Source organism: Onychostoma macrolepis, chromosome 03, assembly GCF_012432095.1.
Source record: "Onychostoma macrolepis isolate SWU-2019 chromosome 03, ASM1243209v1, whole genome shotgun sequence".
In the NCBI taxonomy this organism is placed as follows: Eukaryota; Metazoa; Chordata; class Actinopteri; order Cypriniformes; family Cyprinidae; genus Onychostoma; species Onychostoma macrolepis.
The window spans coordinates 24369167-24382705 of NC_081157.1; the positions used below are offsets into that span (position 1 = coordinate 24369167).

A 13539-nucleotide genomic window follows, 5' to 3' on the forward strand; every position below is an offset into this window, starting at 1 on the left:
ACAGCGTAAACCACCCAATCACAATGCGCTATAGTATCTTTTTATTATTTAAATAATTTCAAATATCAGTATTCAAGGTTTTATGATGGAGCGATGAAGTGTTTTGCTCCGCCTAGTGCCAGGCAGGAGGAGGAGAGGAGAGGAGTTGAATCGGTAAAGTGCTTGATAGGGACTCGGAATGGAGGCAGGCATCTATATCCTAACGTGTGAGCGACACGAATGTAGAAAACGTAAACACTTTTTAATAAAACGTGAATTCGTCCCCCGCAATTTTTTGGGCCAAGTCAAGTATGTTCATAGAGATTTCCATGGGCCAATGCAAAATAAATCTAGATTTAAATAAAAAAAATATTTAGATTTAAATTGTAAATCTGACGTTTTATTCTTATCCAAAACAACTAAATGCAATGATACATATATACACTACCAGTCAAAAGTTTTTGAACAGTAAGATTTTTAAAGTTTATTAAAGAATTCTCTTCTGCTCACCAAGCCTGCATTTATTTGATCCGAAATAAAAGCAGTAATATTGTGAAATATTTTTACTATTTAAAATAACTGCTTTCTATTTGAATATATGTTAAACTCTAATTTATTCCTGTGATCAAAACTGAATTTTTAGCGACATTACTCCAGTCTTCAGTGTCACATGATCCTTCAAAAATCTGTCTAATATGCTGATTTGCTGTTCCAGAAACGTTTACTCAAAATGTACTCAACTGTTTTAAATATTGATGAATAGAAAGATCCAAAGATCAGTGTTTATCTGAAATAAAAAAGTGTTTGTAACATTATAGAAATTAATACTTTTATTTAGCAAGGATGCTTTAAATTGATCAAAAGTGATGATGAAGACATTTATAATGTTACAAAAGATATATATTTCAGCATTGAAATCACAGGAATAAATTACATTTTAAAATATATTCAAATAGGAAATAGTTATTTTAAATAGTAAAAACATTTCACAATATTACTGCTTTTGCTGTATTTTGGATCAAATAAATGGAGGCTTGGTGAGCAGAAGAGACTTCTTTAAAAAACATTAAAAATCTTACTGTTCAAAATCTTTATTTATATGTTTGTGTATATATATAGAGAGAGAGAGAGAAAAAAAAAGAAGTGGTGGTGGGCCGCCTGGACCAAAATATGCCAGGGCCGAGGATCTGATAATTCACAGTGTCAAAAGCGGCAGATAGATCCAGCAGAATAAGAACTGATGAATTGGAATCAGATTTATTGTTTATTGTTTTTTGTTATTATTGTGTTACAGTTGTATTATGCTAATTTTAATCTGCATTTAATCACAGTGTAAGATTTTTAGAAAAGATGCATTAGCTAAGGGCAGCCTAAAACAAGTCTTTAAATGTATTTTATTTTTTTCACTTTAATGTGTAAATGTCAACAACCATAACAATAACCCATAATGTATTACTACACATCAATATATAAAATGTTTTTTTTTTTAAAGAAAAAAAAAACTTTTGTTTGTAAAATAAATGTGAGAGTACTGATTCAAGCTTCCCATTAAGTTTATTTCTGATCTAAAAACATGGTAGTGGGTTCCAAGATTCAACAGCATGAAAACACCTGCACAAATACCGTTTTTTTTTTCCTTCGTTTTTTTTTTTACACCGTTACATTATCAAAAATACCCATGATTCTGTACTTCGATATTTGAAATGAAACAGCCACAATCTGCATTTTTGGACCTGCTATGTTAGTATTGTCCTGATTCATCAGTAAGTTTTGAGGAATCGTTTGTGATTATGTAGTTGAAGAAGATATATAGTAAAATACAAAAGAGACATAGTTTTGATCCTTTGATACCTAGGTCTTTGAATTGAGCCATGTTTCAGGACAAGACTTTTTTTTTTTAAGCAAATATGATTTAAAGTTAAAATTTTACAGAATGTCATTGAAAATCCTAACCATTTTTCTATTTTGGTGAACTGGTTATGTTGTTTACCTTGTGATAAACCATATCACAATGTAAATTACCTTGTGATATCAAAGGCTTTTCTGATATAGGATAAGAAAAAATAGAAGCTTTATCTATCAACAGTTTCCACTTATTCACAAGAAGAACTAATACTGTTTTTTTTTTCTTTTTGCTGTAATTTAGTATATCTGGAAGATTATTAGCAATAAGAAAACACTTTCTCTAAGAAAGGTTTGAAACGGGTGTTGTAGTAGAAATTTAAACACAAATCAGTAATGTTTTGCAATATACATTTGTTCATTTTGGTTAACTATATTAGTTAACATAACAATGAAAAATATTTTCTTAAACATTTCTTAATCTTGTTAATGTTAACATTTACTAATACATTATTAAAATCAAAAGTTGTTCTGTATCTGTTGTCTAATGGATCTGAGCTAATTTTTTACAAAAGTTTTAACAAAGTTTAATAAATACTACAAATGTATTGCTCATTGTTAATGTTAGTTAGTGCATTAACTGAAGTTAACTAATGGGACCTTATTGTAAAGTGTTGCATATAATTCAAATAAAGTGTAGTTTTCCCCCACACCATAATATTTCACTTACACTTTTACAATACAACAGACTTTATTGTGATGTAAGAATTGAAGTTTCTTGACATATTCATTAGTATCATGGGTGGTTTATTCAACTGCAAGATTATCTGAGACAGATTGAAAGCATCTGTCACTTTCTCAAAGCTAAATCTTCATTTAATGGATCACACTAGTTTATCAGCATGTGCTTACATAAGTGTTAGCATGTATTTATAACGTGTATGAGGTGCAGGGTAGATGCATAACTGGACTGAGTGAACAGAGACTCTTCAGTGCTCTCAACTTCTGTCCTCATGGATTGGCACTTGCGTCTGCTTCTTTCTTTGCTTGTGGTGTTTGCCGCTGAAGGTAAGTCATATATGCTGAATAATTACTGATTTATTTATGGGTACAAGCACTAAATATGTTACCAATGCTTTGTTCACTCAAAAGTTACATGTCAGGGTTCTGCAAGAAATGGGACCCAGATGCAAATGAGCAGATAAGGATCATTTATTGACAAGACGTAGACTTGAAACAACAGGGAGAGTGAGGAGTGAATCAGTCCAAAAAAAGGGGCAGGGCAGACAACAATATGGGCAGGAGGGATGACCACTGAGCTAGTCCGAGATGGCAATGGACTCAAGCACGGAGGCGGCAGTTCCAGAGGAAGCGCTAGGCAGGAAGACAGGGACCCCGTAACTTGAAGTGGATCTCAGAAGTCGCACCAGTCTAGCCGCCAGGTAGTAGGGGTAGATGGCCAGGAAATCTGGGAAAAGGGCAGGACAAGACAAAATGCGATAAACAAGACGAGACTCAAGACAACACAAAGACACTACAAGACAGACAAAAGAACAAAAGCAATAAATAACCTAAACTGGCCAAAGAAAATTTAAAAAAAGTAAAAAATAAAAAAAAGCTAAGAACCAAAAGGAACTGGAATGCGCAACAAGTGAAAATAAACTCTAAATCAACAGAGAAACTTGATTAGAATGCACAAAAGCAAAAAAAACAAGAACTAGGCAGAAAGAACTAGAGAAAACAAAAACGAAACAAGGATAAAAGATAACTAGACAAGAGATCTAAATAACTTGAGCAAGATGAAAGGATAAATCTCCAGAGGAAGAACAGATAAACACTTAAACTAACCAGCAAAGAAATAAGGGAAAGGAACACATATAAAGGAGCAGAACACATGAGGATAAGGTGAACACAACCAAGCAAAGGAGGACTAGAAAAGGACTAAACAAGGGGGCGTGACCAGGGGAAACAAGGAGGTGGGACAAGAGGAGCACATGGCAGACACAAACAGAGACAGAACCATGTGCTTAGACACAAAACAAACAAAGAAACATTGAACAAAGACAAGACAGTCAGGGCAAGATCTTGACCTTTCATTTATGTAATTTCTTCACCCTTCGTGTCATTTCAAACACAGTTGACTTTCTTTGACCATGAATGACACTTTGAATCTAAAATAAAAAAGCATTAAAAATGTAATAAAAAACATTTATGTGACTCTTGATTTATCTTCCTACTCTGCTTTAACTTTAATGGCAAAACATAAGAATCTACAACATTTTAGGTTTTTGATCTCAAATATGCTATGCACAAAGTGCATGTTGGTTTTATCAATTTATATGTGAGTTTTGGTTTAGGTCAAAAAGGGTCTATTTTTTTGGTTTGTTTTATATTTTCTTGTTTTCTGTGTTTTCCCCCTGGTTTTCCATCAGCCACCACCACAAAGCACATGAAGGACTTCATCAGAGCTGTGGAGAGCATTGAAGCTGTGAATCCAGGTCTTCAGATGCTCGATGTGGTGAAAGGTCTACGTAAGGCTGCTGGCTTTGAAACCGACCTCATCAAGCGTTACCTCGGCGACCTCAGTGATGCACATGACCTTGTGGCAGATCCATCAGTCACTTCCTATGTAAGCGAGGTCATTAATCACAGCCTGTCAGAGTTGGGTAAGGAGAAAGGTGTGGTTCTCACGTTAGATGGTTCAAATGTGGCGTTGGCCCCAATGCTCCTCGGACTTGAGGCTGGGCTGCAGTCCACCGTCCAAGCCCTTTACCCTTTAATCTTTACCGACAACCTGGTCGCCTCATTTCTACATCACGTCCACAACGAGCAAACCACTGTTCCTTTTGGCACTAAAGGATTCTGGGATAGCATTTCATCCCCAAAGGTCTACACTCTCTCTGATTTGCCCTCCTTGGCGACCGACGCTCTAATAACCGGAGGTATAGACGGGTTCATTCTCGGGTCAGAAGTTTCCACATCTAACCATCTTGAGCGATCACTGAGTGACCTGCTGAAGAGTTACTACAGCCACCAGCCTGACGCCGCAGGGCTGGACGCATCGCCCCGTCTGATCAGCCAGAAACGAAGGATGAACTTCAAAAAGCTGGTCAGCTTCTCTTTGCTGAAAAGCCAGATGGTCCAGGCTCTAACAGTTCGCCGCAACTTAAATGAGTCTGAGCGGAAGAGGCTGGATGACGTTATGAACGAAGGGTTTGACCAGTTTGTCCATGTGTATGCTGGTAATTAAACATATTTATTTATTACTGATGTTATTCATTTTATATTGATTATTTTATTACTGATGTTAACATACAGACCATTTTATTTACTTATAAAAAATATTTAAAATATACTGTATATGTTTTCTGACTAAATATTCCTATATTATTTTATGCTGTTAAATTTAAAATATTTAAATAATAAAATATTTAAAAAAAAATGTTTTTTAAATAATATCACTTGTTTTAGGTAATCCACTTTTAATCTGTCAGTAGCAATACTGTTCTTATATTGTTTTTAAGTCTGTCCCAAGATCGTCACGAGGTCTCAATGGGGAGCTGCAGCTTTCATTGGTTCTCCCTCCTATCTGTCTCTTCCTGTGCCATACCTTTTCATCCACCACACATATCAACCCTCCAAGCCTTGCACCACCTTTGATCAGTGTGCCAGTGACATGCGCTCCATGCAGCGCTACCACCAGCAAAGCAATGGATGGTCTGACATTGGATACAGGTTAGAAAAGTCCCAATTCGTATAAAAATAATTTGTTAGGCAACATTCTGTACCATAAAGCCGTTTGAACTGTGTTTCATGTGCTGTACAGAATCACTGTAATTCAATTGCTCATTAATTATCATTGTTTGTCCCCCTGAAGTTTTGTTGCAGGTTCTGATGGAAGCATGTATGAAGGCCGTGGCTGGAATTGGGTCGGTGCCCACACTTCGGGGTACAACTCCAAAGGCTATGGTGTCTGTTTCATTGGAGATTATACCTCCACCCTTCCCATCAGGAGTGCACTGGACATGGTGCGGTACGACTTCACAAGCTGCGCTATAAACGGAGGCCGACTGTCCTCATATTACAACTTATATGGACACAGGCAAGCAAGTTCCACTGACTGCCCAGGAAACTCCCTCTACCGTGAAATCCAGAATTGGGCTAATTGGGAGGTAAAAAGATTGTTGATTCTTGGGATTTATTGTATTTATGAGGTTCTGACTTCTCTTTGGTCACAGTTCAGACCATAACAGTGTTTCTGTGTGTGTTTCTCTGCTTTTCTCTACAGAGCTATTTGCCTTGATGACTGTGGTATCAACAATGAACGACTAATTGTGTCTCTGGAAAACAGCACATGTACTAAATTTATCACTCATAATAAATGCATTTTAAAAATCATATCTATTGTTTTGTTTTTTTACACATGACATTAGAAATTAATCTAGTCCAGTAATTTAAAATTGGCAAAAATCAAATTTACCTTAAATAATTTTGGTTGAAAACAAAGTTCTTTTACAAAAGCGATAACGTTCATGTACATATTTTGACATATCAATACCTTATTTTTACATTGTTAGAATATTATAAAATCAGAAAATGTAGCTAATATGATTTTGTATATTTACAAATCTAACTATGCTGTGGTAGAATAAAATAATTAAATATCTTTTTTTAATAGCAAATACAATAGACTGTGTGTGTATACGTATATAGCGCTGTGTAAAAGTGTTTGTCTCTTGATTTCTTTTTTGTGTATATCTCATAAATTGTTTCAAAAATAAAAACAAAATCTAACATAAAACACCAAATACAATCTTTAAATGATAATGTTATTTGTTGGAGCAAAAAATATCTAAAACCATTTTTGTTTTAAAACTTGTACGATATGACTCATGATTTCTCACTTTCCCCTGGAGCTGGTCCATAATTTATGCATTATTTACAATTTATTCAAATTTTGATTTATATTATGCATAGTTAGAGCTGGGTAGTAACTGATTACATGTAATCTGGATTCTGTAATTGTCACAAACTGTGCTGGGAGGAACGACGGAGACGTGGATAAGCAATACACTGAATAAAACATATTAAAAAATGGAGGGGGAAAACGCAGTAGTACTGTTTGTTGTTTGTAGTACACCGAAAATGCAAATAAAAGATCAGGACTAAGAGAACTAGATGAATACTAAAATTAAAGCAAAGAGACAAAAACAGACCAAGTCCAAAAACTAGGAGCAGGACAAGAACAAAGAATTACAATGGACTAGACAAGACAAGAGCACAAGACCAACCAGGCAAGGAGACAGGAACACATACTCAGCCACATCCACAGACAGAGACAAAGACGGTAAAAGTGAGGGTGAGAATGACCACAAATCAGCAAAAACGAGGGCAATGGGAACTATAAATAGGAGGAAAACACACGAGGAACAGGTGAGAACAATTAGACCAACAAGGACCAGAAAAGGGCTAACAAGGGGTCTGGTAAAGAGGAAACGAGGAGGGGCTAGAGGAGCACATGACTGTCAAAAACAACACAGCCATGTGCTGGCAAGACAACAGTCATGAGAAACAAAGACAAGACAAACAGGGTGTGAGGGCTGAACCCTGACACTACCCCCCTCCCAATGGATGCTTCCTGGCCTCCAGTCCCACCAAACCAGACCATAGTTGCAGGATGGTTGTGGCCACGTAGTGCAGGGGTGGGGGTGGGGGTAAATGAAGTCAGAGTCATAAGCAGGCAGCACTGGGGCTGGAGTGAACTCTGGTGACTCACAGGTTGGAGCAGACCGCACAGGAACATCTTCAGAGGTCATGACAGGGAGAGCCGTACTCTCAGGAACAGCCTCCACAGGTGGAACATAACTAGCAGGAGCATACTCTAAGGGACTCGTCAGAAACAGCAGAGAGCACATCTGGTATGATCTCAGTGAGTGCAACTTCACTAGCAGGCACAACCTCTGTGGGCTTAGCAAGACAGACAGGATCAGTCTTCAAGAACAAGACAAAACTGACAGGAACAGCCTCTTCAGGTGGACCACAACTAGTAGAAACATACTAAAAGGAACAACCTCTGTGGGCTTAACAAGACAAACAGGAACAATCTCCATGGCCATGACCATCCAGTCAACACGTGAGATCATGTGATGATCACAGTGATATCACACAATCATTGAGCACAGTATGAGCGCACAGTGAGTGCGCAGTGACCTCACAGTGACCACAGTATGTGCACACAATGAGCACAGTATGAGCACACATTGAGCACAGTATGAGCACACATTGAGCACAGTATGAGCACACATTGAGCACAGTATGTGCGCACATTGACCACAGTATGAGCGCACAGTGAGTGCGCAGTGACCTCACATTGACCACAGTATGAGCGCACAGTGAGCACAGTATGAGCACACATTGAGCACAGTATGAGCGCACAGTGAGCACAGTATGAGCGCACAGTGACCACAGTATGAGCACACAATGAGCACAGTATGAGCACACATTGAGCACAGTATGAGCGCACAGTGAGCACAGTATGAGCACACATTGAGCACAGTATGAGCGCACAGTGAGCACAGTATGAGCACACATTGAGCACAGTATGAGCGCACAGTGAGTGCGCAGTGACCTCACAGTGACCACAGTATGAGCACACAATGAGCACAGTATGAGCACACATTGAGCACAGTATGAGCGCACAGTGAGTGCACAGTGACCTCACATTGACCACACTATGAGCGCACAGTGAGTGTGCAGTGACCTCACAGTGACCACAGTATGAGCACACATTGAGCACAGTATGAGCACACATTGAGCACAGTATGAGCGCACAGTGAGTGCGCAGTGACCTCACATTGACCACAGTATAAGCGCACAGTAAGTGTGCAGTGACCTCACAGTGACCACAGTATGAGCACACATTGAGCACAGTATGAGCGCACAGTAAGTGTGCAGTGACCTCACAGTGACCACAGTATGAGCACACATTGAGCACAGTATGAGCACACATTGTGCACAGTATAAGCGCACAGTAAGTGTGCAGTGACCTCACAGTGACCACAGTATGAGCACACATTGAGCACAGTATGAGCGCACATTGAGCACAGTATGAGCACACATTGAGCACAGTATGAGCACAGTGAGCACAGTATGAGCGCACAGTGAGCACAGTATGAGCACAGTATGAGCGCACAGTGAGTGCGCAGTGACCTCACAGTGACCACAGTATGTGCACACAATGAGCACAGTATGAGCACACATTGAGCACAGTATGTGTGCACAGTGAGTGCGCAGTGTCCTCACATTGACCACAGTATGAGCGCACAGTAAGTGTGCAGTGACCTCACAGTGAGCACAGTATGAGCGCACAGTGAGTGCGCAGTGACCTCACATTGACCACAGTATGAGCGCACAGTAAGTGTGCAGTGACCTCACAGTGACCACAGTATGAGCACACATTGAGCACAGTATGAGCGCACAGTGAGTGCGCAGTGACCTCACAGTGACCACAGTATGAGCACACATTGAGCACAGTATGAGCACACATTGAGCACAGTATAAGCGCACAGTAAGTGTGCAGTGACCTCACAGTGACTACAGTATGAGCACACATTGAGCACAGTATGAGCGCACATTGAGCACAGTATGAGCACACATTGAGCACAGTATGAGCGCACAGTGAGCACAGTATGAGCGCACAGTGAGCACAGTATGAGCACACATTGAGCACAGTATGAGCGCACAGTGAGTGCGCAGTGACCTCACAGTGACCACAGTATGTGCACACAATGAGCACAGTATGAGCACACATTGAGCACCGTATGTGTGCACAGTGAGTGCGCAGTGTCCTCACATTGACCACAGTATGAGCGCACAGTAAGTGTGCAGTGACCTCACAGTGAGCACAGTATGAGCACACATTGAGCACAGTATGAGCGCACAGTGAGTGCGCAGTGACCTCACATTGACCACACTATGAGCGCACAGTAAGTGTGCAGTGACCTCACAGTGACCACAGTATGAGCACACATTGAGCACAGTATGAGCGCACAATGAGCACAGTATGAGCACACATTGAGCACAGTATGAGCGCACAGTGAGTGCGCAGTGACCTCACATTGACCACAGTATGAGCGCACAGTGAGCACAGTATGAGCACACATTGAGCACAGTATGAGCGCACAGTGAGTGCGCAGTGACCTCACAGTGACCACAGTATGAGCACACAATGAGCACAGTATGAGCACATTGAGCACAGTGAGCACAGTATGAGCACACAGTATGAGCACAGTATGAGCACACATTGAGCACAGTATGAGCGCACATTGAGCACAGTATGAGCACAGTGAGCACAGTATGAGCGCACAGTGAGCACAGTATGAGCACACATTGAGCACAGTATGAGCGCACAGTGAGTGCGCAGTGACCTCACAGTGACCACAGTATGTGCACACAATGAGCACAGTATGAGCACACATTGAGCACAGTATGAGCACACATTGAGCACAGTATGAGCACACATTGAGCACAGTATGTGTGCACAGTGAGTGCGCAGTGTCCTCACATTGACCACAGTATGAGCGCACAGTAAGTGTGCAGTGACCTCACAGTGAGCACAGTATGAGCACACATTGAGCACAGTATGAGCGCACAGTGAGTGCGCAGTGACCTCACATTGACCACACTATGAGCGCACAGTAAGTGTGCAGTGACCTCACAGTGACCACAATATGAGCACACATTGAGCACAGTATGAGCGCACAATGAGCACAGTATGAGCACACATTGAGCACAGTATGAGCGCACAGTGAGTGCGCAGTGACCTCACATTGACCACAGTATGAGCACACAGTAAGTGTGCAGTGACCTCACAGAGACCACAGTATGAGCGCACATTGAGCGCAGTATGAGCACACATTGAGCACAGTATGAGCGCACAGTGAGCACAGTATGAGCACACATTGAGCACAGTATGAGCACGCAGTGAGTGCGCAGTGACTTCACAGTGACCACAGTATGAGCACACAATGAGCACAGTATGAGCACACACTGAGCACAGTATGAGCACACAATGAGCACAGTATGAGCACACATTGAGCACAGTATGAGCGCACAATGAGCACAGTATGAGCACACATTGAGCACAGTATGAGCGCACAGTGAGCACACATTGAGCACAGTATGAGCACACATTGAGCACAGTATGAGCACACATTGAGCACAGTATGAGCGCACAGTGAGTGCACAGTGACCTCACAGTGAGCACACATTGAGCACAGTATGAGCGCACAGTGAGTGTGCAGTGACCTCAAAGTGACCACAGTATGAGCACAGTATGAGCACACAATGAGCACAGTATGAGCACACATTGAGCACAGTATGAGCACACAGTGAGTGCGCAGTGACCTCACATTGACCACAGTATGAGCGCACAGTGTGCAGTGACCTCACAGTGACCACAGTATGAGCACACAGTGAGCACAGTATGAGCACATTGAGCACAGTATGAGCACATTGAGCACAGTATGAGCGCACAGTGAGCACAGTATGAGCACAATGAGCACAGTGAGCACAGTGAGCACAGTGAGCACACATTGTGCACAGTATAAGCGCACAGTGAGCACAGTATGAGCACACATTGAGCACAGTATGAGCACACATTGAGCACAGTATGAGCACACAGTGAGTGCGCAGTGACCTCACATTGACCACAGTATGAGCGCACAGTAAGTGTGCAGTGACCTCACAGTGACCACAGTATGAGCACACAGTGAGCACAGTATGAGCACACATTGAGCACAGTATGAGCACACATTGAGCACAGTATGAGCACACAGTGAGTGCGCAGTGACCTCACAGTGACCACAGTATGAGCGCCAAATGAAATGAGTCACTGTAGAAACCGAATAGCCTAGGAAGTAGCTCAAATCGAGAGCCAACGCAAACGCAGTGACATGTGAAATAAAACGTCCTTGTGCATTAAAGAAGAGTGGTTTGATTAAGTGCTGGAAATAGGGGATGATGGGCACAGATCGGTAACAAAACTCTGAGACATTTACAGTCACACACAGGTGTATTGTGCAAACTGAAATTCATAGGGATGTTTAGATAGCTATATAAGAATTAACATGTTCACGTTTTTTTTTTTTTTTATATTTAACGTACAGATCCTAGTTTAAATGCTTCAGTTCGTTTTCTATTCTCTTCTATCAGTTTAAATGCTTCAGTTTTTTTTGATATTATGTTAGGCCTATATTATAAACCTAATAAATAATTGACCTTTTTTAATGGAGTCACTTATGCTCATCAAGGCTGTATTTATTTGATCAAAATACAGAAAGAAAGAAAAAACAGTAATATTGTGAACTCTTAGACTATTGCAATTTCTAATATTGGTTTTCTATTTTAATATATTTTTAAAATATAGTGTACTCCTCAGGATTCCTCAATAATTCCTGTAAAGCAAAGCTGAAATTTCAGCATCATTACTCCACTCTTCAGTGTCACATGATCCTTCAGAAATCATTCTAATATTCTGATTTATTATCAGTGTTGAAACTGAGTGCTGCTGAGTGCTGCTTAATATTTTTTGGAACCTTTTTTCTTTGATTAAGCTAATAAAAAGTTAAAAAGAACAGCATTAATTGAAAATATAAATATTTTCTAACAATATAAGTCTTTACTATCACTTTTTATCCATTTAACACATCCTTGCTGAATAAAAGTATAAAAAAAATAATAATAAAAATAAGAAAGAAAAAATTTACTAACCCTAAACTTTTGAATAGTAGTGTATATTCCTAAAATTCCTATTTTGAATAAACACTGTTCTTTTTAACTTTTTATTTATCAAAGAATCCAGAAAAATATCACAGGTACCAAAAAATATTAAGCAGCGCAACTTTTTCAAACATTGATTATAAATTAGCATATTAGAATGATTTCTGAAGGATCATGTGACACTGAAAATTCAGCTTTGCTGCAGGAATAAATTATATTTTAAAGTATATTAAAATAGAAAACTTTTATTTTAAATTGCAATAATACTTCACAATATTATTTTGTGAAATAACATTCAGTATTTTTGAGTCTTGATGAGTCTAAGAAACTTCTTTAAAAAAAATTTACCAATCCCAAACTTTTGAATGGCAGTGTATTGTACTGTAAAAAAGTTTTCTCAGATAACCTAAAGCGTGCATCATTTAGTTACATCAAGGGTCAAATCAAATATAAATAGCACATTAAAGTTAAAAGTTACACACTTTTTTTTGCACGCGCTGTACAGGTCTGGTATAAAGAATGTTTTTGCTCAGGTGGCCGAAATGTCCACCCAATAGAGAAAAGTTTTGCTCAGCAAGAAAAAAAAATTAGAGGGAACATTGGCCATGACCCAGCTGGCAGGGACGACCTCCGAGGACATAACAGGACAGGAACATTTTATATGGCCATAACTTGACAGGCAGGAACACCGACTACGGCAATGACCCAACTGGCGGGAACGACCTCTGTAGGTGGGACAGGACGGACAGGAACACTTTATATGGCCAGACAGAGTAGAGGTGTAACCTCAGCATCCCGGCCAAATTTGCCCATTGGCCTCTGGCCAACATGGCCTCCTAATCATCCCCATATCTACTGATAGGCTTCATCACTCTGTCTCCTCTCCACCAGTAAACTGGTGTGTGGTGGGCGTTCTGGTCTCACAAAATTCTGTGTAAT

At 40.0% G+C, this 13539-nt stretch overlaps 1 protein-coding gene across 4 annotated transcripts in view; it reads left to right on the forward strand.

Moving 5' to 3' along the window:
* LOC131536018 (N-acetylmuramoyl-L-alanine amidase-like) overlaps positions 1-6219 on the forward strand; it is a 184573-nt gene extending 178354 nt beyond the window's left edge. For 2 of the 4 annotated variants that reach the window (XM_058768632.1, XM_058768631.1), the window contains exons 2-5: positions 4254-5063; positions 5346-5556; positions 5699-5993; positions 6110-6219. In XM_058768632.1, coding sequence (XP_058624615.1) covers positions 4271-5063; positions 5346-5556; positions 5699-5993; positions 6110-6124 — 1314 coding nt within the window. In that variant the 5' untranslated portion in view covers positions 4254-4270 and the 3' untranslated portion in view covers positions 6125-6219. Of the gene's footprint in view, positions 1-2767; positions 2890-4253; positions 5064-5345; positions 5557-5698; positions 5994-6109 lie in introns of all 4 variants that reach the window. The other 2 variants (XM_058768629.1, XM_058768630.1) reach the window with 2 other exon arrangements.
* Positions 6220-13539: the final 7320 nt, after the last annotated feature.